This window comes from Populus trichocarpa, chromosome 19 (assembly GCF_000002775.5).
Source record: "Populus trichocarpa isolate Nisqually-1 chromosome 19, P.trichocarpa_v4.1, whole genome shotgun sequence".
Taxonomy (NCBI): Eukaryota; Viridiplantae; Streptophyta; class Magnoliopsida; order Malpighiales; family Salicaceae; genus Populus; species Populus trichocarpa.
The window spans coordinates 12,627,738-12,653,227 of NC_037303.2; the positions used below are offsets into that span (position 1 = coordinate 12,627,738).

Consider the following 25,490-nt stretch of genomic DNA (forward strand, 5'->3'; position numbering starts at 1 on the left):
TTTAAACAAACAAAACACTCATACTGATTACTGAACTTTATATAATTCATCTCAAGTTTTAGCAGTTGTTGAGTGAAAAAAAGACAGACAAAATCTTAAACAAGGTAAGAAACAAAAAGCATGCTGGCGGTAGGGTACAACTTCATCAGTCAAAGCCTCCAAAGGAGCAACCACCAATGATCCAAGAGGCCCATCACGCCGAAATTGCATCCATACAAATCAGATCAGAAGTTTCTCAATGGCATCCTGAATTTCAAAAGGGGCAAAAAAGAATATTGAGCTGAATTTAACAAGCTTAACACTACATGAATTCCAGAAACATGACAGAAAGCAAATACCTTGAGTTGTTGAATCTGTGTTTTCAATTGACTCCCCTCATTTGTTGTCACTGAACAAGCAATGACAGGTCTTGTGACACCGCATGCTCGGCCAAGTGCTTGCTTTGAAGAGACAAATACATAGGGGACATTCTGCCAATTCAATAAAAAAAATTGATATTGATCCGTGCCTTCAGAAAGTCATTAAAGAAAAGAGGAGCACAAGCACAAAACATAATAAATCATCATTGCTCTGTAATTAAATTTGCTTCTCCTGGATTCAATCTCATGTCCTCTGCAAAAAGAGTGGTCCAGGGAACATTCTCAATTATTCTTTCAAGATTGAAAAAGAAAAACTAGTTGAATCCAACCTGTCCTGTCACAAGTCAATGGACCAAGTTCTGTGAAGTCAGCTTCTCCATCAATCTTATGACAAAGAACTAAGTTGTGTGCGTACTTCTTTCAGGGAAAATTGTGGGGTATTTAAGAAGGATTACAAGTAGCTTGGAACTTGGGTTCACAAAGAACTTAAGTTGTGTGCTACTCCTCACTTTACTTCCAATTATACTTAAAACTCAAGATGCAACTCCTCATGATGGTCTTAGCTTTCTGCAGGGGGGTATAAGGGGGTTTATCTATCCATCCTTTGTTACCAATGGCTGTGACAAACTCTAGATATACATGACCTAAATTTGTCAATCATCCCACAGAGACTCACCACTTCCAGAATGAATAAGAGGTAGCATTGCATGTCTGCAGTAGAATGGGAGAATCAAGTCTTCATAAATTTTCAAAAGCAAATAGCTTGGCCTAGAAAAAGGTCACAAAAGCATAATCTAATCCATTGAAATTTATTCATCTTTAGTCACATTTATTCAGATTATACAATTGAAGTCGTTATATCTAAAGACAAGCACATGTGTGAAAATGTAATACATAACCAAGAAAAGGCGTCCAAAACTAAATTAGTCACAAAGCTAGTTGCATAGTAATAACCAGGGGAAAAAAGAAGAAAACCAATTAAATAAGCTTAATGGCATAAAACCCTAAAGTCACATTCTTTTAATACTATTCCAAACACAACAAACCAATTTACCAGACAACAGAAATTGCATCCAAAACAACAAAAACTCAAACATAAAAAAGAAACAACCAAAACCCATCAACAAAAAGTAGAAGTAAATAAATAAATAACCTTGTCTTCAGCAAGCAAAGGAAGATGGAGAAGAATCTCAAGTGGTTCAGTATCAGCAGCCATCACAACAAACTCAGAGATACCTCTGTTAAGTGTCTTGGTAGCTGAAAAATCAAGACTTTATCAAAACCCCGGATTTTATATTAGCAAAAAACCATACAAATAACTACTAGTTTTGACAAAGCTAACCTTCATTGGCTCCTTTCTTGAGTTGCTTGTAATTAGCAGCTTGCTGAACAAGGTCAAGTATTGTTATGGCCAACTGGGCATCTGCAAGTGGGTATGCTTTTGGATTCACTGCTTCTACTGTCTGCAAAATCAAACAAAACTTAACAAGATGAGATATTTTCTAGTTATCAAAACGAATTCTTTCGCGAACAATGAGAGAGAGGGACTAAGTACCATTCTTGGTTTTAGGGTTTTTCAATCAAGGATGGAGACTGCCTCGGGTGAAGGTAGGAGGCTAGGGTTTTTGGCTTGAGGTTTTCGCAGCTCTATTTATGAGAAGTAGAGGCAGGTACAGAGTACTGTATTTACATGGAGAAACCACTTGTTTAGTCCTTAATGTATACACTTATTATCAATTAAGTCCTACAATAAAGATTTTATCAACTCAGCTCATTCTATTCAATCGATCTGGGATTTAATCGACTTAAAGTTTAGCTCAACTCGAATAAGTTGTATTATAAATAAAAGGGGAATTGACTTGGCATGCTCTGATCAAAAACTTATGTTAACTTACAAACCGATTGATTTAGTTAAAATATCATTGATTTTTTTTAAAAAAACAAAAACATATATTTTGATCTCTTAAAAAAATTGGGTTAAACTACTTGAACCCATGATCTTGCTCTTGTTGATAATTGATGGAAAAACTTATGGAAGTTAACATAAAGATCCAATTGAGAAACATCTAAAGCATTTGGGACCTAATTGATAATCTTATTTGTTTATGGAGCTCAATTGAGATTTAAGTAATACTTGGGTGACTGATTTGAGGTTCCCTATGTTTACAATTATAATGTCTTTGTAGATGTGGCTAAACCTAAGCCATTAGTTTTGTAGAACAGAATCTTGTGCGTCGGATTTTTAAGTTAATTCAACTGCGACAGGTGATATTCGGTTCAATTTTTATAAAAAAAAATATAATTAAATTAAATTTAAAAAAAATTGAACTGAAATCGGTTTAAACCGATTGGTTTTGGTTTGGTTTTTTAGGATTAAAACCAGTTCAAATCAACCGGTTTTGGTTCGGTTTTTCAGGACAAAAACAGGTTCAAACCGGTTTGGCTCAGTTTTTTCCGGTTTGGGTTCGGTTTTTCCGGTTTTAGGCTTATAAAACCGAAACCGAACCGAATTGGTCGGTTTTTTAAAAATTTTAATCGGTTTTTTTCACAATTTAGTTTTTCAGTTATTTTTTTTCTTGTTTTCTCGATTTAGTCCGATTGTTTTTGCTCATCCATGGGTTATCTTACCATTTGATCCTTTTTTTTTTCTATTTCTTTTTTTAAGATTAAATGAAAGCATCGCCTCCTTCTATTTCCAGGTGTTATCTGAAGCTTTCGAGTTTTGAGTAAGATCTTTGCCTATGGTTGATGTATGCACAAATTGAGACAAATAGAAGTCAACAAGGTATATAATTTTTTTGAGTTAATAACATCCTTTTGTATAAACTTTAACTTTTTTATTTTTATTTTTACGGTATTATTATGATACATATTATTTTTTAAAAATATTATTTATTTAAAAAATAAATAAAAATAATTTATTTTTTTAATATCAACACTTTAAAATCATTAGAAAAAACTAAAAGAAAATATTAATTTTAATATTTTTTCAATATAAATTCACTTTTAAAACATATTTAATAAAACACAACACCAATCAAGCATTAAGTATTTGCAAAAATTAGTCAAAATAAAATATTTTATTTTAATCCATAAACTTAAAATTGTCTAATAGTCATCATTGTCTAAAAGTCATCGTTATCCACCACCTCGTCACTGATCATCATTTTTTGCTACCATTATATGTTTCATGTATTATTCACCAAATATTGTAAACTATTTTTTTTAAAAAACCTTAACTCTTTTTTAATGTTCAAGACCATTTCTAGATGTTCAGTAAATTGCGACCATACAGATCAGTGTTAGAATGAAATCCATAAATTCCCCAAAGAAATGATTTTTTCCTGCTAAACTACAATTCATAATTCAAAAACATTTGCCTTGTATTCTGCCATGGCTTCTCCATCGAAGGGCAAATTTAACTCAGAAATGTGGTTGAAAGTGTGGTTGTGGTTATTTTTTAAAGTGTTTTTTTATTTAAAAATGTATCAAAATAATATATTTTTATTTTTTTTTAAAATTATATTTGATATCAGCGCATCAAAATGATCTAAAAACACCAAAAAAATATTAATTTGAACCAAAGAAAAAAAAATTCAATTTTTTTTAAAAACACTTTTAAAACGCAAAAACAAACAGGGAAGTGAGCATTGGATGCGAACCAGCGTTCCGGCAGAGGTTCTTCACTAGAGCAAATCCTTTAGTTACTCTCTCCAGTAAAGTTTCTTTCCTGTTTTCCATAAATTCAATCCCTAAAAAGCAAATGCTGATTCACCTCTTTAACTGTTTCAACTACATATATTAATCAAATTATAATTGCAAATAAGCACAGAAGTGGTCATATAGACCTAGTGGATAAATTTTGTGTTTCATTCAAAATTGAGTTGCTTTTTCAACCATGAAAATTTGAACACCTTATATTGATACTCTACTATTAGCTTACTTGAACTCTGCAATCTCAAACACTCTTGCTGTTCCATCGCTTGAACCCGAGACAAGGTAATCTTGATTAGCAGATAGAGATAGAGATTGAATGGCGTCAGCATGGCCACTGAATGTTCTTATGCAATCACCAGAGAGACTATCCCATAGTCTCACTTTCCCGTCCACACACCCTGTAGCAACGTATCTAGATGCACCAAGCCATGCCACGCATGTAACTCCATCCTGCCCATCAGTTCAATTTGTGAGACATGGGATTTTGATGCCCTTGTAACAAGCCAAAACATTATTGGATGATAGTTAATTAATACAAGTGCTGTATATATGAAGTGCTAACTTCAATAAATATGGCTTTAGTTAATTCATCTTATTGTTTCAGCTTTATGATTCTTGGGCTAGTTGCAATTCTGATTAGGAAATTCTGATTGTTCAGAGGGCTTCTGCATTAAACTGGTCATCATTTGAGATGTGCAAAGTACTAAAATGAAACAAAAACAAAATTCCAACGGACCTGGTGTTCACATGTAGCACGGGGCAATGAATGCTGCAGATCCCAGATGATAAGTTTTTGATCCAAGCCTCCCGTAGCAGCCCAAGGGGAGCTGCCATGCACATGGTAGGAAGCAAGAGTGTTAAACTAGGTCACATGCATCCAAAGTTAAATTGATTACACAAAATTTGCTTGTCTTCTTTGTTCACCCCACCCGCTCTTTTCCTTGGAGAAGGGAATAGGACATTGTCTTATTGATCTATTGAGATTTTACAGCTTTTCCTTTTTACACTTATCCCAAATGACTATATTTAGGGAAACCGAACCATTCATGTGTTACAACAAAGCAAACAAAAATGATTCATGGGAATGAATTTATTAAATTGAGTGAGAGTAAAGGAGACTATTTGATGGGGGAGTCAAGTTCAACAGACAGGGTTTACTTGCTTTCATGCAGCCTCAAACCAACAGTAAATGGTATGGTTGAGATTTATCAGTATGGGAATAGTTTAAGGCTACTTGGCACAAATGTTTTTATGTTGCACTCCTCTTTGCCAAGCGCTCCTCTAAAATGGAGCCAATATTTCATGAAATGGAATCTGATCTTGCACAAATTAATTACATCATCACATGTCTGTAGATCTTCACTCACAATTCTGTATAATTCATATCAATGTCAAAATAAAGAAATACATAGAATCTTCATTTGTTTACCAATATGGCAATCCGACTACATGATGAAGTCAGATACTCTTATATATGCAGAACACAATTTCTAAACAATGGCTATATCCATTCCAAATCTAGAAACCTTTTTTTTAAGTAGACACATCTCAATTGAAGATAATGTTCCAGATAAAAGCAGAGAGTCTTATAAGTTTTGCAACAGAGTAAAGGTTATTGGCTTGTTGAAAACCTGCAACATTCAATCAACTTTTTTTCTCAACCACACCAAAGCTTAGCTAATGCCCACATTTGTGTTCCTAGTTTCACTAAATAATTGTTTCTGTTAACTGCCAACCTTTTAAAATTTATTAATCATTAGAGCGCGTCCAATTTCTCCCAGTTACTACCATGTAACCTGTTGTCTCACAGCCATGCATGCGCACACACAGAGAGAGAGATTGTAAATTCTACCTTGGTGCAAGCTCAACACATTCAACAGAATCAGAGTGAGAAGCAAGAGAACTAACCACCTGTTGCAGGGAAATGTGTTTGTTAAACAGGCTACCAATCTGATCAAATCGTACAAGCAAACATTTGAAAAGCAATTGCATTGACAAGTATACCCATAATGATAACAGCATATCCAAACATTCCAAGAAAAAAAAAATGTAGCAGAAAATTTCCAAGAATATGACAAGTAACATAAAAGAAGGCTAGAAATTTAAAATCCACTCAAATGCTGATAGAAACATGAGAACCAACATATCCCTCATTATAAAATTTCAGAGCTACAAGTTAGCGAAAGGTATGCCAGGCAGGCCACATGAAAGAGTAAGCATAGCCCACAATTAAATAGTGCCTTAGCAGGATGAAGATTTAAACCAAAAACTATCTCAATTCAACCACACACCTTAGCTGAATTCCAGACCAATCAAATACTCTTAAAGAAGAACAGAACTTGAGCACATGCTAACCATAAAACTAACTTAATTGTTTCAGAATCGAAAGAATCTCAATAAAAGGACCCAAGGGAAGATCTTAAAACAGATGAATTTCCAGGAATTTGCACTGGCATTCAACTTCCAGGCATTAATCTCTCCAGTGACATAGACCACATTCAAGAATGTCAGCCCTATTGTCAAAGATTGGGTAACGATTGCTTGTTCATTCATTCAGAAACTACACTTCAATCCAACTTGCTGAATTTCATATGACAATATGATGCAGGAGCTTTTGGATTATTAAATCTTTTTCTTAAGTTATTTTTCTTTTCTTATTTAGTTGAGGAATCCTAATGCTAGTTGGATTCCATACTAGCTATATAACTTTCAATAAGGAGGAACTAGTATAAATAGGACTGTCTAGCTTATTTTTCAGACATCTTTTATGTTATTATCAAGCATTATATGCTTTGGATGTTCTCTACAGAGTACAGACCCTAAACCTATTTTCCAAGTTCCAACTTCAATTTTCTTCTAGTTTTAGCCAACAATTTTCTGTTTTTTGCTGTATTGAGTTGATTTTTCTTCCCACCCTGAGTCAAAATGCAAAGAATCCTTAAATGCTAAAACATAAAACCCAGCATGCTAAAGCTTGCTGGAATTTCAGAAGTTGTTGAAGTAACGTTTGAATACTAATCCATCTTTACTAACTATCATGTTTTCTATCATGACTTTCACTATAATGAATATGGCAGTCCAGATACCTCAATAACCAGAAAGGCCTAAAAAGGAGCATGCCAATGCACATCATGTCAAAGAAACCAAAGGCACTGATGCCAAAGGTGCGACAGTTAAATAGGCACAACTCAATAATATATCCAAAATTGCAAACATAATTATAAGAATGCAAGAAGAAACAAACCCTGCCCGAAGTTATGTTCACAATGTGGACAGAATTATCCTTTGAACCAGTAATAGCTAGAGTTGAATCTGAGCTCAATGCCAAGCATGTCAGTCCATCAGTGTGGTATGGATGACCTGAAGAGCAGAGTTGTCAGAGATGCCAAACAAAGCAAGCTCCTTTGATTTTTATGGTAGCTATTTTCAAGGTAAGATAATTTGAATATGTAGCCTGGGAGAAATTGAATATGGCCTTTATTGATGGCTTCAATACCACGTATATTTAAAATTCACTTTGTCATTATCTGAAGGTAAGCTAGAATTTGAATATGTAGCCTGGGAGAATTTAAATATGGCCTTTATTGATGGCTTCAATACCAAGTATATTTATCGAATATCCAAATAAATAGCCTTTTCACAGGATGAAATGGACCAGGATATAACTTCAGATAATGACAAACTGAATTTTAAATGAATACCTCTCACAACATGTATGTTTTCGCCACTTTTTGGATTCCATATCCTCAGGGATGCATCATCAGAACCAGTACAGATTGTTTTACCTGAAGCAAGCAGCAGATAGATTTGAAAAAAGAAAAATGAAAAAGAAAGAGATAGATCAAAAGCAAGCTAAAAGAAAGTTCTTCAAAAAAAAAAGTTCCAAGACAGAGAGTAGTTTGATACCATCAGGGGTAAAATCACCACAGGTAACACTTGCTTCATGTCCTGTAAATGAATTAAGATAGGCACCTCTGTCAGCATTCCACATCCAGACACTTTTGTCCTCAGAACCTGCCAACACCAAATGCCCTTTTGGATGCCATCTGACCCACTGAGAAACCACATGGTTGATAATCAGATTTTAAAACATAAAACAAAATAAATTAATTCCACTAAATTCAGTCAGAAAGTTCACCTCAATGCCCTCATCAGGACCTTCAAGTACACATTTATGGTTTCCCGATGAAGCATCCCAAATTTGAACAAGACCATCAAACCCTCCAGATGCAAGCAACTGTCCATCACTACTAAAGGCTAAACAAGACACGGAGTCCTTATGACCTGTAAATATTTCCAGAAGGTTAAGTAGTAAGGACCCAAGATCAAAATTATGCACATATACAAGCACAGATATAGGTGCAGAAAAAGACCTCAGCTTCATTGACAGGCATTATAGCAAGTATCAGGACACGCAGAAAGTTTCAATGAATGAGGGATTATATCACTAATCAAAAGAAGAAACATAGCAGGTTGCTCAATCATGCTACAAAGCAAACTATGAACAATTTCTAACAACAAAGATTCCGACGACTAACAGAGATCCCCATGATATCTGGGATCATTTTAGCTCTCATAACTCAACTATACCTTTGAGCTCAGATGCCCAATCTCCAAGACCAATCTTCCAAAGAAACCCTTTGTCGTCTCCTCCACCGGTCGCCACTAATAAAGGATCTGTTGGACTGCAGGATACTGTATAGAGCTCACCTATATGCAAATAATAATAATAATAAATACTCCATTACTTCTCTTCCTGAGCAAATGCAAATGCTCCATTTCATTAGTCCAACAAATTAAAACAAAATAAAGTTTTATAAATACGTTTTTTAGCCATTAATTCACAACTATTGATTTAATTATAAAATTAATTAATTAACTAATTGCATAATCAAAAGATGGAGAATTCCAAAAAGAAAAAATTTACCGGTATGGCCGGTAAATATGTGCATAGAATCATCCGTGTCGTCGTCGTCGTCATCCTCGTCCGCATCAGGAAGATCTACGAATTAGTGAATTGTATATCAATTTAATATCAAATCACAGCTTGATTAATAAATAAATTAATAGAGCATGCATGTTTTTAGTTATACCTTCTTCATCAACGGCGACTTCGTCGATGATATCGGAATCGTCAAGGAAAACTTCGCCTTGATCGTCTTCTTCTTCGTCGTGTAATGATCGATTTGGACCATTCATTTTTGTGTTTTTTATTTGTATTTCTGTGTTTGCCGATTCCTTGGCGTCGTCTGCTGGAGAAGAATGAGAGGTTTTAGCTAGGGTTTTATTCCTATTATCGTTATTGCAGTTGCTGATTGGAGTGGCGCGTGAAAGTACTGCTAGTATTTTTTTTTTCCAGTTGATTGTTACACGTGGTTCTTTTGAGCGTAGTCGATAAAGCTGGTCTGGTTGTAGCCCGGTGGAACATTATGTTTAGTTAAATATAATAAAATATTAATTTGATAAAATTATTTGAACAAATAAACTCGATTTAAACTTAACTAGGTAAGTGGCGGGTTTTTACGACGATTCAGTAATTTAAATTCTTTTTAAGTTGATTTTCAAATCAAATTTAATAACTATACTTTTAAGTTATTGATAATTTTTTTTATTTTCAAATTACATGATTTTTCTAGGATTATATATATTCCAAAGTGTATTAATTTTTATTTTTTAATATTTTTATATGTATTATAATTCGATTTTAAAAACTATAGCTGTATTTTGAGTATATGTGAAGATTTAATTTCAAGATTTGTATAAAATAAATATTTAATTAAATTAAATAGTTAAATTTAAGTGTGGTTTAGATCATACAAGAAAAACTTATTCAATACAAGTTTCAAATCTTAAAAGTTTTTTTGATGAGATATAATAAACTTCATTCACACAATTTTAAGTAGGGTGATGAATTTTGATTCGGTTTTTATATATAAAAAATGTAACCAAACTGAAATTTTATTTTGAAAAAAAATCGAAATCGGTTCAAACCGACTGGTTTTGGTTTGTTTTTTTGGACAAAAACTGGTTTGGCTCGGTTTTTTCCGGTTTTTTATGTTTGAGTTCGGTTCGGTTTGATTTTTTCGGTTTCAAACTTATAAAACCGAACCGAACAAGTCGGTTTTTTTAAAATTTTAATCGGTTTAATTGGTTTTTTTTCACGGTTTGATTTTTTTAGTTATTTTTTTCCCAGTTTTCTCAGTTTAATCGGTTTTTTGGTATTTTTACTCACCTCTAATCTTAAATTAAAAAAAAAACAAATATATATCTCGATATGCAAATATAGTGATTTAATTTTTTTATTGTGCGTGCTCACCAACATAAATACACCCACTTTTTTTAAAAAATCGAAAACTAGTTCCTGATACCCTATAATAAAAATAACAATAAAATTCTTAGGTTAATAAAAAAAATATTTTCCATAATCCATAATAAAAATAAAGTAAAATAATACACATTATTATTATTATTATTAGAGTCACACTACCACAGATAGCTCAATCTCTATTAGCCCATCAACGTCCTCCACTTGTCAACTCCATTATCCTCAATACACACAGATAAGTGGCTCTCATCTTATTTTCTACCAAACAAGATAACCCCCGCTTCCACCACCCTACATTCTCTCCTCCCCACCAATCCCCACCGTCCATTCCTCTCAAAAACCCCCTCTCCACCACTCCCGTCTCTCAAAAACACTTCACCAATCAACAGAAGAAAAAAACTCTCCACCGCCCCATCTCTCTCCACGATTGCTGGCAACATGGCATCAGCACTCCAAAACGCCACCGCTTCACTCCAATCCAAAACCCCACCATCAGCTAGACTCCCAACCAACTTCACCTCCCCAAAGCCCCTCAACCTCTCCTTCTCCGCCACTTTCCCATCCCTCAACCTCTCCACCACCGCAACCACTACAAACCGCCGCCGGGGTGGCTCGGCCCTGGGGACCAAAATGTCAGCAACAGCAGCAGGAAGTTACGCATCAGCACTAGCTGACGTGGCAATATCCAACAACACATTAGACGCAACGGCGTCCGACATCGACAAAATAGAAAGGCTGTTTTCAAACCCAGCAGCGAATGACTTCTTTACTAACCCAACAATAGACTTAGAAAAGAAACGGCAAGTCGTTGATGAGTTCGCCAAGTCGTCTGCTCTCCAACCCCTCACGGCAAACTTCATTAACATCCTTATAGATTCCAAAAGGGTTGATCTGGTTAAAGATATAGTGGTGGAATTCGAGAAGGTTTACAATAAGCTGACAGACACACAGCTTGCTGTGGTGAGTTCAGTTGTGGCTTTGGAGTCACAGCATTTGGCCCAGATAGCAAAACAAGTGCAGAAATTGACTGGAGCTAAGAATGTAAGGATTAAGACTGTGATTGACCCAAGTTTGGTTGCTGGGTTTACTGTAAGGTATGGGAGCTCAGGGTCTAAGATGATTGATATGAGTGTGAAGAAACAGTTGGAGGAGATTACTGCTCAGCTTGACTTGAGTGATATTGAACTGGCTGCTTGATGTTAGACACTTTTTTTTTAATTTCTTTTCTGGTAAATTATGTGGGTTCTTTTTTTTTTTTTGGGATTTAATTGTTGTTGTAGTATGGATTTTGTAATAGAGTTATTATTAGAATGGAATGTATTTCAATGTCTTCCTGTCTTTTGGCAACAATTTTGAGGCTTGGCTTCTTTTTTTTTTGGCAATGATGCTTTGATTAGAGAATCCGAATTTGAGGGTTGTCTCTGCTTTGAAGAGAGGATTTTTTTTCATGGAATTGTTAAATAGGGCTGAGCATGAACAAAGGACTTAATTTTTGTTTGGATGGAGCCTCATTAAGGAAGGTGGAACAGGCTCCACCAAGATGAATTTGTTGGCCTGGTAGCAAGAAAAAGAAGATGTTGAAGTGAAATTCTTAAGAGTCATATGATATGATTTATTATTCTGTTTCTAACACAGTTTGATCATGGTACCTTAGTAGCTGCAACCTTCTGCTTAAGAAGGATGGGGTTCTCTCATCCCTGGTCACCGAAGGTGAGTAGGTTCACACAACAATATTTCAATTTGCAGATCTTGTCTGCAGAACGAGCATGGCAATCTTTATGGAGAAGAGAGATCAGTGCTTCCATGTTATCCTAACATGAATGCTTACGCACATGTCAGAAACATTGGCTCCTGCCAAATTAATATCTTGGACCCCAACATGCCATGACTAAACTTCGACCATTGCTGAGAAGAAAAATTAGAATCTTGCGAGCCCATTAACCAGAGCCCTAATAGATTGGTTCAAATGATGAACAAAAAACTCCATTAACTTGAAATCTCTAATTTGAGTTCCACCATTAACTTCTCAGAGAGAGAATGTATTTATATGTAATTAACTTCATTAGAGTTCTTCTAAGTTTTGGTTGTGACACGATGCTGTGGATACATTGCAGGAGTAGCAAGCTAGCTCAATTGTAATTAGGATTAATGCTTATGAGGTCTGGTCTCTACCTTCTATTTTGTGTTTAATATATCTTATCAACTTTTTACTTTATATTTTCACATTAAATAATAAGAATCATAGAAATCTTACATCTTAAGAAAACACGAAAACGACCAAACTCATTTACACATATTTATTTATAATACTTCAACTACTTGTCTTCTCTCATTAGTGGACCGAGCAGCTCTTGTGTTTCAGATTTTATCTTCTTTATATCCATATGTAGTGTTTAGTTTTTTATCTGGTCTCTGATATTATTATCGAAAATAAGCAATCATGTCGATCCTGGATTCCTTCTTCGACAAAGGCTTTAAAGCTGCCAAATGGTAATTCATTCTATCCTTCTCTATTTTGTTTTTGGGTTTTTGTTTTCTTGCTTTAATCATGGTTCAATTTGGATTTGGAATTCTGGGTTTTGTTTGGTTTCTGAGAAAATGTTAACTTCAGTAAGGAAATTCAGAACTTAACGTTTCATTAAAATCAAGTGACTTAACTCAATGTGCAATCTTTTCTTTTTTTAATTTGTTCTTCTTTGCATAAATTAAAGAAATAAGAGACTATAAAAAGTTGAGAATTAAGAATCTGGGTACTTATCTCGTGTGTTGTAGATATTTGGTTAATGTAAAAAGTAAATAGAATTCATTGAGGATTTGAAGGGTTCATACTTGTTTTTGAGTGCTTATGTTTTGATTAAATGCTATCATTGACTATTTTTTTGGGGTTTAAAGATTTGATGAGGACTATTGTTGATTTAATTTGTTCTTCTTGTATACAGTAAAACCTTACTGAAGTTGACAATACCCCGGATAAAGTTGTTGAGGAACAGGAGAGAGATTCAGATAAAGCAAATGCGCCGCGACATTGCTAAGCTTCTTGAGACTGGTCAAGAAGCTACTTCTCGCATTCGGGTATTGCTACTTTTCTTATTGAAATCATTTTTAATAGTATGAACAGGTTTTTTGTTTTTAGTCTCTTAAGATACCTGAAAAGGGAATGGTCTTGTGGTGTTGTTGATAATTACATATCAGGTGGAGAATATTATAAGAGAGGAGAATATGATGGCTGCTCAAGAGATCATTGAATTGTTCTGTGAGCTTATTACTGTGCGCCTTCCAATTATTGAAACACAAAGGTTATTCCTGACATTACATTATCTGGCTTTCACTATGTTTGTTTCCTGTTTGTTAATGCACTCTCCTGTTGGATACTTGTCTTAACTATGATGATGCCTTCATCAAGGCATAAACTTGGATTTATTAGTTTGTTTTTGTTCATATTGTTATTTGCTTAACTATAGATATTTCCGTCTGCACATGAGTTTTTATAGGTTCATTAACTGTATATCATATCTAATGAAAGGTTTACTGGTAATATAGCTTGTTTTCCCTTAAAGTAGCAGGTTTAAGGAAGAAAAAAAAGCCCTTTCCTGAATACCAGAGAAACAGAAGGTTGAGGAAATCGAAGGAGAAAGAAGTAATCATTGATCAAAGTACTGATATTCAGTCATATATGTGGAAAAGGATCAGAGTAGCATAGCATAGGATGGTTTTATATGTTTTCACTTTTCCAAGTTTTCTACTCAATTCATGTTTCACCACATTACTACAGACATGCTATATCATAATGTAGGATATATTTGCACTGCCCTGGGCTGTCCAGCTTTAACTCTGGAGATTCACCGTTTCACGGTCTAGGATGAAATCCTGATCACTTTCCAGACTTGTTTTGGAGGGAGCAGTGCAAGTCACAGTCTTTGATATTTCTGCTTTACCTTAGAAACTCTAGGCTGTTGTCTAAATGCTGAATTTGCAATAATTGTTTAAGCTCAAGTATAATATGAACTGTTAAAGTTGAGAATTGGGTCAAAGTTGCCAGACAAACAATTAGGAGGTTCAATGGTGATTGTTATCCTAGAGTTGCTATGACATGTTAATTGAGTAGTGAACCTGCAGATAATTCAGGTGAAGCTTCAACTCTGCCTTACCTTCTCGAGCCATTATGGTTGTGGGTTGTCTTAAAATCAGTCAAGACTGATGAGTTTGCAGATAGTATCCTCATTAAGAGCCTTGTTATAGACCCCCAAGTTAAGTCTTACAAAAATCTAACCTGTTATCTTCTTCGTATTGGATTTCCAATGTGGTTGGGAAGTCGATTTGTTTATGTTCCATATCCTGTCAATTTTTCTTTATGGTTATACAATTTCATGAATGTCATCATCTGTGTGTAGCTCTGATAATTTATTTGTTTAACCCAGCTTGTACTAAATTTATACCTCTATGCAAAGTGAGTTGAAGAATCTTCATAGCTACTTGGAGTTAAGAACACCGCTCATTTTTCATAGATTGTATGTTTCAAATGTCATTTTATTTTTATTTTTCAGGGAATGTCCTTTAGACTTGAAAGAAGCAATATCCAGTGTCTGTTTTGCTGCACCAAGATGTGGAGATCTACCCGAGCTGCTGCAGGTTCAAACCCTATTTGCTTCCAAATATGGAAAGGAATTTGCAGCTGCTGCAACAGAGCTTAGGCCAGCTTGTGGTGTTAATCGCCAGGTTTTTTGAATCTCTATCTTATGCCTTGATTTATTTCTTGCAACAAGTTCCTTTGTTTATGTTTATGCTTATGTTTCCTTTTCTTTTGACATTTTTCAAATTGAAATCCTGCAGTTAATACAACTCCTTTCAGTTTGTGCGCCTTCACCTGAAGCAAAGCTGAAGCTTTTGAAGGAAATTGCTGAAGAGCATGCGTTAGACTGGGACCCAGCTGCATCTGAAACCGAGCTTTTAAAAAAGAATGAAGATTTATTGGTGAGTAGTATGGTGCAACTGCCTCAATTCTTGTTATCTTTCCTTGTCTTACACGTGTTCTCATTGTCAGAATGGTCCAACACATATCAGTGGTCCAACACATATCACTATATTGCCTCTTCCAAAAGAGAAGCATGATGAAGTACTTGTCGCTCCTGATCTTGCCAAGCATGAACAGTCTGATTCTGATACAGGCTTTGACCCATTAGATTTTTCTGAAGTTCCTGAGGTGTCGCTGCTGCCAAGTGCAAACTCTGCCTCGGCACCAGGGATAGCACCACCTGCACAAGCTGCTCTACACCCTGACATTGATCATGAATCATCAAATCACTATGTGACTAACAAAGATCTATCACAAGAACCTCATATTGTTGTACATAAGGATGTGATTGAAGAAAAGTCAGCAGCTACCAGGGATGAAATTTCAAGCACCACGGCAAGTGCCAGGGAAGAAAAACAGTTTCTGTCATCCATAACTCCCCCTTCACTATCCTCTCCATCATTTTCATCGCCACCCTCTGCACTGACGACCAAAAGTGAGGTCAATGTGGATCTGCAGAATGTTTCAGCTACTGTGGGGGGCACTGTGGAGACTGCTAAGCATGCAACAATACCAAGCACTTCACCACCCCATGTAACGAGGACCGGAACCGAGGCTAATGTGGATCTTCAAGATGTTTTAGCTGCAGCGCATGCTGCTGCTGAGACTGCTGAACATGCAGCAGCAGCAGCTCGCTCAGCAGCAACTCTTGCACAGGCAAGGATTGGTGAGCTAACCAAGAAAAACAGTGAGAGGTTACATGAGAGTGGCTATGATAACCCCTTTTTTGTGGATACTCCTGATCTATCAGCTTCTGCTGATAAGCCACCTTTTGTTCACCAACAATCTTTTGGTGACGGGGATAATGTTCCAAGTTATAAAGACTTACATCGACTTCATGAGGGCCACCAGGCATCAGAGTTGTTGGATATTCCTTCCTTTGAGAAACTCGAAGTGGATTATGATTCTCCTCGTAGTGATCATGTTGTTGAGCAAGGGTCTGTTAGTCACCAGCCACAGAGATTGCCTTCAATGGATGATGAGCCATACTTCTCATACCCAAATTTGTTCACATCACAGAACTCAAATCTTGGATCAAGTGCTCTATCAGCTACAGATCATTCCAATTCAATCCATGACCTTTGATTTTTGGGTCCTGTGCATTGGTTTGTGGAGAGTTGACTTAGTGCCGTGCAGTCATCGATGCAATTTGGGGTGAGCCATTTTCGTTGTTATTTGTAGAGTACAAGGTTACTAGTTGTTACATGTTCAATGAGGCTTTATCATTAGGAAATTTCAACTGCTTGTTGTAGTTGAGAGAAGCCATCTCAGATGAGTTTATGTATTTTGTGTTGATCAATTATAGGATTCATGTAAAGAAACCTTATTCTGTCGCAGGTAATGAAGTTCATCTTTCCTTGAATTTTGACATTCAATTGTCCAGCCTTTGTAATTTTGTTAAACAGATTTAACAAAACCTTGTGCCTGTTTATTTTTCCATACGAGTTCATTTTATGAATGTGATGGATATTGAGCAACCGCTCATGACAACAACAGGATTTAGCTACGTTCAAACCATAGTTGATAAGCTAGTAACGCAAAAACTACAAGATATTTCATCAATCCAGTTCTTGGTTGTTAGTCCAACAACACAAGACAATAAGAGGTTTTTCCTAGTAGAGGGATTCAGGTCCGCAAGTTTTATTCTCTAGTAACAATCTCCAGGTCACAACCACTGTGACTTCTGCCTCTTCCTTGTTTCCAAGCACTTGAAGTCTTGAATCCATCCATGTTCATAGCCATTGTTCGTTCTCTATTGGTAGAGGCTGTAGGTTTTAAACTAGAGATTCAACCTACAACCAGCTTTAAAAAGGGTTTGAAAAGTTTCCTCCATGGAAATGTTTTTCCAACTTGTCATTTGATACTGGCTTTGATTCCCAAAGTATCAATCAAGTTTCTGCTTCGTTGAGTTTTGCGTAAATATGGTGCTAGAACAGTATTGACTTAAAGAAGCTGTTCCAAGAAAGTGATGACCTGTGTGGCGTTTAACTAACAATCCCACATCGAAGAAACACAAGAAGTCACATGAGGCGTGTGGGTATAAATTAGAAGGCCTCAGCAACGTTATACATACTTACCTGGACGGGATCAATGGGTGATCATGAAGGCCCATGGTCTAGGTCAGTGACCTCCATTGCACTGAGGAGGGGTGCTGGTCTAAGGTCTCCCCAAGAGGGAGAGCCTACGTCAAAATTTGTGGCAGAGGGGGCTGCGCGAGTCGCGGCCCCTACCCAATACCAGTCTAAATCTGTAGTCGAGTACGGCCTGGATATTCAATTTTCTGACAGGAAATTTAACTCTAGAACTTGAGATTTTTCTAAGCTTATATCCGCTCTTCTGAGTACTTCTAAAGTTAAACATAAAGAACACTCGATCCTGGGTCTTCCTCATCATGCAAAATTATTTAACACAGACTAATGGTTAAAATCATCGTCAAGGACTCCGCACCAAAATTTAATAAGTTTTTTTTCTCTGAATAAAATTTGATGTTAAATTTGTGGCAGAGGGGGCTGCGCGAGTCGCGGCCCCTACCCAATACCAGTCTAAATCTTTAGTCGAGTACGGCCTGGATATTCAATTTTCTGACGGGAAATTTAACTCTAGAACTTGAGATTAAAAATTTTTCTAAGCTTATATCCGCTCTTCTGAGTACTTCTAAAGTTAAACATAAAGAACACTCTATCCTGGGTCTTCCTCATAATGCAAAATTATTTAACACAGACTAATGGTTAAAATCATCGTCAAGGACTCCGTACCAAAATTTAACAAGTGTTTTTTCTTTGAATAAAATTTGATGTTAAAATTGAATTTTTAAAAAAATTAAAGGTATCAATTACCTGTTAGCAAAAAAGAACTAAAATCAATTTCTCAAAGTTATAACTTATGTGTTTTTAATTAATATGTTTTTACTTCAGTCTTTTAATTCGACTATCCTTTAAAAAACAAATATGTAATTAGATGCTAAAATTAAACTTAAAAGAGTTTTAACTGTATAAAATAAAAGTTAAACCGAAATGAGATTTTTTAAAAAAATCACTGCTAAAATCAACAGTGAAATGAATCAATTACAGTAAAAACACTAAATCGTTTTAGTTTTTACTATAATTTTCTGAAAAATAGTTTAATTGAAGACGTGAGCTGAGCACTTGGAATTAGAACAGTCGGTGTGGAAACCAAAGAAGGCACAAGTTCAGTAACAAATAATACATCCAAACTTTCTCAATAAAAAATGTTTAAATTAGTAACCAGCGTTCCTCTATGTACTTAAATTTGAAAAATTCACTACTCAGGCCTACTCTTCCATAGAATTGCAGTAGGCAAGATTGAACTGCACGGGCCGCATCCAAATATCAGACTCCATTGGCAGCAGATGACACAAATTGCAGCTCAACAACGACTCGTATGCACAAAGGTAATGAATACAATGCAGAATGGACTTACATGAGACTTAAAATCAGGATACATTCATCAAATCAAAAGACAAAAAAAAGGGTAGCAAAATTATGATAAAAATAAAAAATAGGTAGTATTTCCTCTCTTGTAACTGTGCCATGGTCACCTTGGACCAGATAACTCAACCGCGTGTAGATTTTCTGTCGAGTCAACAATCCAATCAGAATTTGGATGAGGGGAGAATTCCACCTCCTGACGAAGAACTTCTACCTTTTGCCACTCATCCCATCTCTCTGCTAAACCATCACCTTCAAGCATTCTCACCACTTCTGACATCTTAGGCCGCTCCATCGGGGTGCCTTGCGTACAAAGCAGTGCAACCTGGATTAGTTGCTCCACCTCTGCTTCCACATATTTGTTTTGGAGATCAGGATCTACTAGCATTTCTAACTTCTTCTCCTTAAGAAGTCCTTTTACCTGAGACAACATCAATTCCATTACATATACGAACTAGTCATTGTTCCGAAGCCTTATGAAACAGGCAAAAAGACAAGACTTCAACAAAAAAATAAAATACAATAAGAACATAGTAAAGTGTGCACACCCAATCAAGCAACATGACATCATCATCATTTGCCAACCTAGCAAGGTCAAAGGCCCTCTGTCCAGTAATTAGCTCCAGAAGCATGATTCCATAACCAAAAACATCAGTTTTCTCGGACGATTTACCAGTAGATAGGTACTCTGGAGCTATGTGCCCTATTGTACCACGGACAGCAGTGGTGACGTGAGTATCCTTGTAGTCCATCAATTTTGCTAGCCCAAAATCCCCAACAACAGCCTCAAATTCCTCATCCAACAAAATATTTGCAGCTTTAACATCCCGATGAATAATCTTTGGATCACAATGATCATGCAAATAAGATAAACCCCTTGCAGATCCCAATGCAATTCGCTTCCGTGTTGGCCAATCTAGAGGAGGTTGTGACGGTGGGCGTTCTAAAACATGCATCAATAAAACAATTAAGACAATGATATAACTGGCACAAAGCTAGTATTAGAAGGCACAAAGAATGATCGAGCTATTTGATAATCAAAACAAATTGTGTCAAGGAAGTTGAAATATCAATGACAAATGCCAACGATAACAAGGTTTACCCCTCAAACATGATGCAACACTTCCATTAGCCATGTAGGGATAAACAAGCAGTCTTTCAGTTGGTGTCATGCAAAAGCCACGTAAGCGGAGGAGATTCCGATGCACAGCCATGCTTATCATCTCAACTTCCGTTTGAAACTGCAACTCTCCTCCAGGTGTACGCTCTTCTTTAAGTCTTTTTACAGCCACCAATGAGCCATCTGCTAGACGTCCTTTGTAAACCTTCCCAAATCCTCCTCTACCCAGAATATTTTTGTTGCTAAAGCTATCTGTTGCAACTTGTAATTCTCGCAGTGAAAACCTCTTAAGCTGTCCTAGATGAACCTCGGGATCTTCTTCAGCTGCAAAGAGACAAACATATTTCATCAAAACGTCCTACAAAGTCTAAATCTGGTTTTTTTTTTTCTTCAGTTAAAACCCTAACCAGGAACATCAAAGAAGAATTCCTGAGGCTTCCTCCGACGCCACCAAGCAAATGCTAATGCAGGGGCAGCAAACAGTAAGGCTGCACCAGCCGCAACTCCTCCAGCAATTGCTCCAGTGGCACTATTACCTCCTGAAGTTAGATGCAAAGAAAAAAAAAACCAAGATTAGCAGAACAGGATATCAAATTCTTGACAAAATATTCACTAATAAACCAAATAGTGATCAAAATTAATGAAGCCTGACATGGGAATTCAGCCTATGCCAGGGAAACAAAATTGAATCAATTAAATCAATTTTAATTAATTTAAGTTCTACAAGTTAAAATGTGTTGCAATATATTCTTGTACAAGTATCACTACATCACATATTAAATATTCCAGCCAGTGTGAACAACACAATAATGACAATAAAACATGCCTTCATATTAATAGACCAGCAGAAGCAAATTCATGTGTACATTTGTAAGTCGTATAACTTGGACCACATAACAGTTCATATTGACCAAGCAATAATAGAAGGAAGAACTTCGCTCATAAAAACCCAGGTCAGCTCACATGCCAAAAACATTGACCGACCGTGCTGAAGGCTTAAGAAATACTATAATGTGAGAGCATGATCTACACTTCTTAATTTCAAACAGAGAATGAGTGACAGATTACCTGGTGTAGAAACTGGAGGCGGTGGGACAAATGGAGGAGGAGGAGAAAAAGGAGGAGAACCTGGGCAGGGATGACCAGTAACCGGTCCACAGAGATCCAAGTTGTTAGCAAAACTGAAAGGGAAAAGGAAGAATTTCAGAAGCGCTTTCAAAAGCATTCCATTAAGGGCAGGTAATGCTCTGATGATTATCAAACCTGATGGGAGTGAACAGTGAGAAGGAACCATTATCTGGAACCACTCCAGAGAGGCGGTTGTTTGAAAGATCCCTGTGTTCCAAAATGCAAAATGCAAAAATTTACTTTTGTATCACACGATTTCTTAAAGAGAGATTTCTTCATGAGACATAGTAAGTAACTGAGCACTCACAGTACTTGAAGTGCTGAGATATTAGTCAATGACATTGGAATGGGCCCCGCCAAACTATTGTTATTAAGCCGACTGTCCTTGCACCAAACATGGCAAGAACAAAAAAAAATAGTTAAGCTCCAAAATCAATCAAGAGACGCAGCTTAAATTACCATCATAAGCAGATGCCATAACAGTATATTATGGCTAAGGATATAAAAGCCATGTTAAATAAAGAAATTGCATCATTGATTTGGCATGTGCGTGCAGATGCAGGTTAGCAACACTCATGTGCACGTCTAACAGGCAGCAATTGCAATTTATCATTAGATGGATCATTAGGGGTCGCTGAAGATTAGAGATTCTGGCAATTCAGTAGAACCAAGAGCCAACTAATAACTTCATTTTGTTTTTCCTGTGCAGTATAAAAACTCCTATAACAAGGTACACATATCAAGAAGCATGACATTTTGGAAACTACACCGCAAAGATGGAGACTGAATATTTTAGGAGCATACTTACAGGAATCGCAGTTTTGACAGCTTGCCCAAAGTGTCCGGGATGGGACCAGTAAAACTATTCAAGTAAAGATCCAAGCTCACCAGGTTAGTCAAATTTCCCAGATCACTAGGAATTGGTCCGCTTATATTGTTACTATAGAGTTCCCTGTTGTAAACAATATGGCTTAATGAATCATGCAAGAAATGATTAAAAAACGAAAGATGTGTCTACCATAAACTCACAAAACAAAATTAACAAATTGCCAAGGGACTTTTTCATAACTAGATCAAGCATGATATACGTTTTCATCTGTTCAAAACAAACACATCACTACTAGAAGGAACTTCCAAGTGGTGAAATTAAAATTTACCAAACAATTCTCCTGGGCCTGACCTGACCCACACAAGATGCTGTTACATTACAACCAACTACAACCTCAATGTATGGAGCCAATACAAGATAGTGGTTTGAGCAGCAGAGATTGTGCTTCCAGTTTATGAAACATGAACTTCACAAATTTTCAGTCATGGAAGTTATTACTAGACCACATTCAATTTTACCACTGACCAAAGCTACAAGCGCACAGTTTAATACCAGAAAAGCATAGCATCCATTTCCTGAAACGTTAGATTATTTCAACTTTCCCATACTATAGGATAAATTCCAGTACATGTCAGATCATTCTGCAAATATCTCAGAGGAGCCTTTGCCTGGTACAGTGTTGAAACTTTTGGAATTGTAGCCACAGAGAAGCAGGGCTTGAATCTTGAGAACAGCTACTAAATGCGAAATGTTAAGATAGCCTTCAAATTCTTTCTTCCAGGATACCACTTCGGTGGAAAAACACAGAGCAATGCCTTTTTTTTTTCTTTATAACATGGCATTTCACTTATTGTGAATGGAGTTATAATTAAGTGATGGGTCATCCAATACAGAGAACAGAGGCCCCTAACATAACAAGTTTCTGACTTTAATAGAAAATACAAGTTTCACTCAACCAGACAGCAAATACATGTGTAAGATTTGGTTAGACTACAGGAAATGCTAACATAATCAGAATTTCCAATTCTTTTTCACAATTCATTGTTCTGTCTCATGGGCTTCATTGCTTTAGTGGAAAATCTTTCGCCGACAACAATCTGTCAGGACAGCACCATAATCTGCATGGTTGGAAGTGAGTAAAACACGTGCCAACATAAACAATCTCGTTAATATTTCCATAATCATTTCCCACATGGAAGAGTGTTGAGAATAAAAATCCAAAACTGTTCTCTTTAATGTCACCAAATCTCCCATCCTTATAATCTAAACTCTTTGGGGAGAATCAGTCCCTGCAGAGAACATTGTCAGACCTTTCCAAAAGACCTATGAGCTTTAGTCTAACCCTTGCCTCTGACATTAACTAGATCCATGTTTACCCCAGTGAGGATATAATAGCACAAGAGGCACTCGCTATCAATTTCATTCAAGAATCCTATTTAACTATGAAAAGACATGCTCTATTTGTTTAGAAGTGCAAATATAATCCTTTTAGCTAGACTGCTAAAACATGGAAACACATTCTACACTTAATTGCACTAGTTCCAAATCATATTTTTTCCAGAAAGAAAAAAATGAACTTTTTGATGATTTCACAATGAAAAGTATTTCTGGGGAATCAACTATTATTCATTTCGACAAAGAAATGAATGTTTGTGAGCATTTATTTGTCTCCAACATGCAACTTGATGTATAACATTACATTTCAAAATTCCCTTTACAAGAACAAGAGAACTGGTGCAGTGCACCATTATGCAACCATTTAACAAAAGAATTAGATGGATGCATTCAAATCATTGAGCAGGACTTACAAGTATTGCAAATTCTTAAGTAGGCCAAGCTGTGGAACAAGCTGACCAGATAAAGCAGCATTTCCAAGATCACTGTGAAATCAAGAAGAAATATCACATGCTGTATTCCTGAGGAATGCTTATATAAGCTAATACATACTGTTATAAGTTACATCAAAAGCTTGTTCTTGAGGAGCATCAAAAGGGCAAGACGCTTACACTCGTATGACACTATTATCATTGTTACATGTGACATGAAACCATGTGCAAGGGTTGACAAGGGTAGGATCCCAACTCTGCAGGACATTGTTTGGATCATTCAAGTTGCTCCTGAGGCTATGCAAAGCATCACCTGTTTTCCAGCAAGCAAATTCAAGTTAGGGGTTGACAACTATCAAGGCACAAAATAGACAGAGATGAGTCAATGAGGTGCAGGAACATCGAGGTTGACATTGATTCATGGCATTTCATCCATAGACATTAATGATGAAAAAAGATGAGATTATTTTCCCAAAAAAAGAAAAGAAAAAAGTATAGGATTTAAGGCCTTCTTGTGATACCAGAACTTAACTGAATGTGCAAGACCCGAATCATCTCACAGAAATCATCCACTCATTATCTAACATAGAGGGAAGGATATACATCCACAACCAAATGTGTCTCAAACCAAGTACATTTTTTAAAATTATTTGATAAATCCATCCAGATATGAAGCGCTTTAAAATGGAGAACAAAAGACAACGTCTTACGAGGTAAATTCTCAGGTGCAATAAAGCCATTCTAACTATCATCTCTATGTCATAAATAGTACAAACAAACATACTCTCGTTCTTACATTAAGAGATCAACATACACAACCTCAAATTTACAACACATTCAAATTCACCAACAAAAGCAATAAATTGAAGAATCCAATAAGTTTACCAGTACCCATTATCAAAGTACTTTACTCAGCCGCAAATATTCATTCTTCACTGCAGCAAACAATTAATGGAACCAAAAACAAAAACCCTTTTTCACAAATGAACAAATAAAGCAAAAACCAAGATCAACTTCAAATTCTCAAAAAGAAAAAAAACCAACAAAAATACAGTACCAAAAAACCCAATAAATGAGCATAAAAACAACCAACCTTCCATGTTACCCAGAACCAGCCATACTGGATGCAGCAGCAACACCAAGATCAACAACCACAAAAACAGAAGGTCCCCAACTTTCCTCTCCATAACCCACCAAAGCTCTTAACTTTAACCTCTCAATCTCCTCAGATCCAAACAACAACAAACCAAAACCCAACTCACCATTACATAGCCGACCAAAAATAAAAATAAAAAAAACCCACAAAACCCCTGGCTTTCCCTTTCTCTTTCAACTCTCTCACAACACCAAAAACACTAATAACCCCACCATTTTTATCTCCCTCTAGAAACTAACCTGATCTCTAACACCCCATTATACCTCACTTCAAAAAATTCACAACTTTAAGACAAAAACTCAAAACCCACCACAAAAAACACAACAGCAAGAAGTAACAAGGCTGAAAATTTTCAAAGCATTTTTCAGTTCACTATACTTTCTTTTTTGTAATAATAACTAAAAAAGAAAAAAAAAACTTTCCTTTTTATCCATGTTTATTTATTATTTTTCTTTTTCAAGTGTTCTTTTTACGAGGGAGATGTGTAAGGCTGCCCGGACAAGAAGCTGA

General features: G+C 36.1%; 5 protein-coding genes and 1 non-coding gene across 6 annotated transcripts; 3 read left to right on the forward strand and 3 right to left on the reverse strand.

The window, feature by feature from the left end:
• LOC7467445 (uncharacterized) lies at positions 1 to 2,156 on the reverse strand. Its single transcript, XM_002325976.4, has 5 exons — positions 1,915 to 2,156; positions 1,702 to 1,822; positions 1,513 to 1,616; positions 339 to 470; positions 1 to 246 (listed from the first exon to the last, which is right to left on the reverse strand). The coding sequence occupies exons 1-5, from the start codon at positions 1,915 to 1,917 to the stop codon at positions 220 to 222; spliced, it is 387 nt and encodes a 128-aa protein (XP_002326012.1). The 5' UTR covers positions 1,918 to 2,156; the 3' UTR covers positions 1 to 219.
• Positions 2,157 to 4,129: 1,973 nt separating this feature from the next.
• Positions 4,130 to 9,503, reverse strand: LOC7467446 (uncharacterized; the record flags this gene model as incomplete). The annotated part of the gene is made up of 10 exons (XM_002325977.4): positions 4,130 to 4,526; positions 4,813 to 4,903; positions 5,929 to 5,987; positions 7,321 to 7,436; positions 7,778 to 7,861; positions 7,983 to 8,130; positions 8,215 to 8,360; positions 8,667 to 8,786; positions 9,004 to 9,078; positions 9,170 to 9,503. Coding segments are annotated over 10 exons (1,401 nt in total), but the record flags the coding sequence as incomplete, so codon positions are not given.
• A 1,134-nt stretch (positions 9,504 to 10,637) lies between these two features.
• LOC7467447 (ATP synthase subunit delta, chloroplastic) lies at positions 10,638 to 11,751 on the forward strand. The gene has a single exon (XM_002325532.4). It carries the CDS (start codon positions 10,840 to 10,842, stop codon positions 11,596 to 11,598), a length of 759 nt encoding a protein of 252 aa, XP_002325568.1. The 5' UTR covers positions 10,638 to 10,839; the 3' UTR covers positions 11,599 to 11,751.
• Positions 11,752 to 11,879: 128 nt separating this feature from the next.
• On the forward strand, positions 11,880 to 17,703 carry LOC7475817 (uncharacterized). The gene is made up of 6 exons (XM_024591496.2): positions 11,880 to 12,891; positions 13,341 to 13,473; positions 13,594 to 13,697; positions 14,946 to 15,117; positions 15,232 to 15,372; positions 15,443 to 17,703. The coding sequence occupies exons 1-6, from the start codon at positions 12,842 to 12,844 to the stop codon at positions 16,556 to 16,558; spliced, it is 1,716 nt and encodes a 571-aa protein (XP_024447264.2). The 5' UTR covers positions 11,880 to 12,841; the 3' UTR covers positions 16,559 to 17,703.
• LOC112325374 (U1 spliceosomal RNA) lies at positions 17,543 to 17,702 on the forward strand. The gene has a single exon (XR_002979430.2). It is a non-coding gene; the product is annotated as a U1 spliceosomal RNA (small nuclear RNA).
• A 958-nt stretch (positions 17,704 to 18,661) lies between the features above and the next one.
• Positions 18,662 to 25,440, reverse strand: LOC7475818 (somatic embryogenesis receptor kinase 2). Its single transcript, XM_002325978.4, has 11 exons — positions 24,918 to 25,440; positions 24,005 to 24,137; positions 23,807 to 23,878; positions 21,978 to 22,121; positions 21,477 to 21,548; positions 21,305 to 21,376; positions 21,110 to 21,222; positions 20,449 to 20,580; positions 20,024 to 20,365; positions 19,470 to 19,864; positions 18,662 to 19,342 (listed from the first exon to the last, which is right to left on the reverse strand). The coding sequence occupies exons 1-11, from the start codon at positions 25,009 to 25,011 to the stop codon at positions 19,028 to 19,030; spliced, it is 1,884 nt and encodes a 627-aa protein (XP_002326014.1). The 5' UTR covers positions 25,012 to 25,440; the 3' UTR covers positions 18,662 to 19,027.
• Between the last annotated feature and the right edge of the window lie 50 nt (positions 25,441 to 25,490).

Coding starts and splice junctions, on each gene's coding strand:
- LOC7475818 (XM_002325978.4), bottom strand. CDS start 25,011: ATGGAGAGGAAAGTTGGGGACCTTCTGTTTTTGTGGTTGTTGATCTTG. Junction 21,223..21,304: donor TCACTGTTCACTCCCATCAG/GTTTGATAATCA, acceptor TTTCCCTTTCAG/TTTTGCTAACAACTTGGATC. Junction 19,865..20,023: donor TGTTGCATCATGTTTGAGGG/GTAAACCTTGTT, acceptor TGCATGTTTTAG/AACGCCCACCGTCACAACCT.
- LOC7467445 (XM_002325976.4), bottom strand. Junction 1,617..1,701: donor CAAGAAAGGAGCCAATGAAG/GTTAGCTTTGTC, acceptor TTGATTTTTCAG/CTACCAAGACACTTAACAGA. Junction 247..338: donor CACAGATTCAACAACTCAAG/GTATTTGCTTTC, acceptor TTTGAAATTCAG/GATGCCATTGAGAAACTTCT.
- LOC7475817 (XM_024591496.2), top strand. CDS start 12,842: ATGTCGATCCTGGATTCCTTCTTCGACAAAGGCTTTAAAGCTGCCAAA. Junction 13,474..13,593: donor AAGCTACTTCTCGCATTCGG/GTATTGCTACTT, acceptor ATTACATATCAG/GTGGAGAATATTATAAGAGA. Junction 15,373..15,442: donor AAAAGAATGAAGATTTATTG/GTGAGTAGTATG, acceptor TCTCATTGTCAG/AATGGTCCAACACATATCAG.
- LOC7467447 (XM_002325532.4), top strand. CDS start 10,840: ATGGCATCAGCACTCCAAAACGCCACCGCTTCACTCCAATCCAAAACC.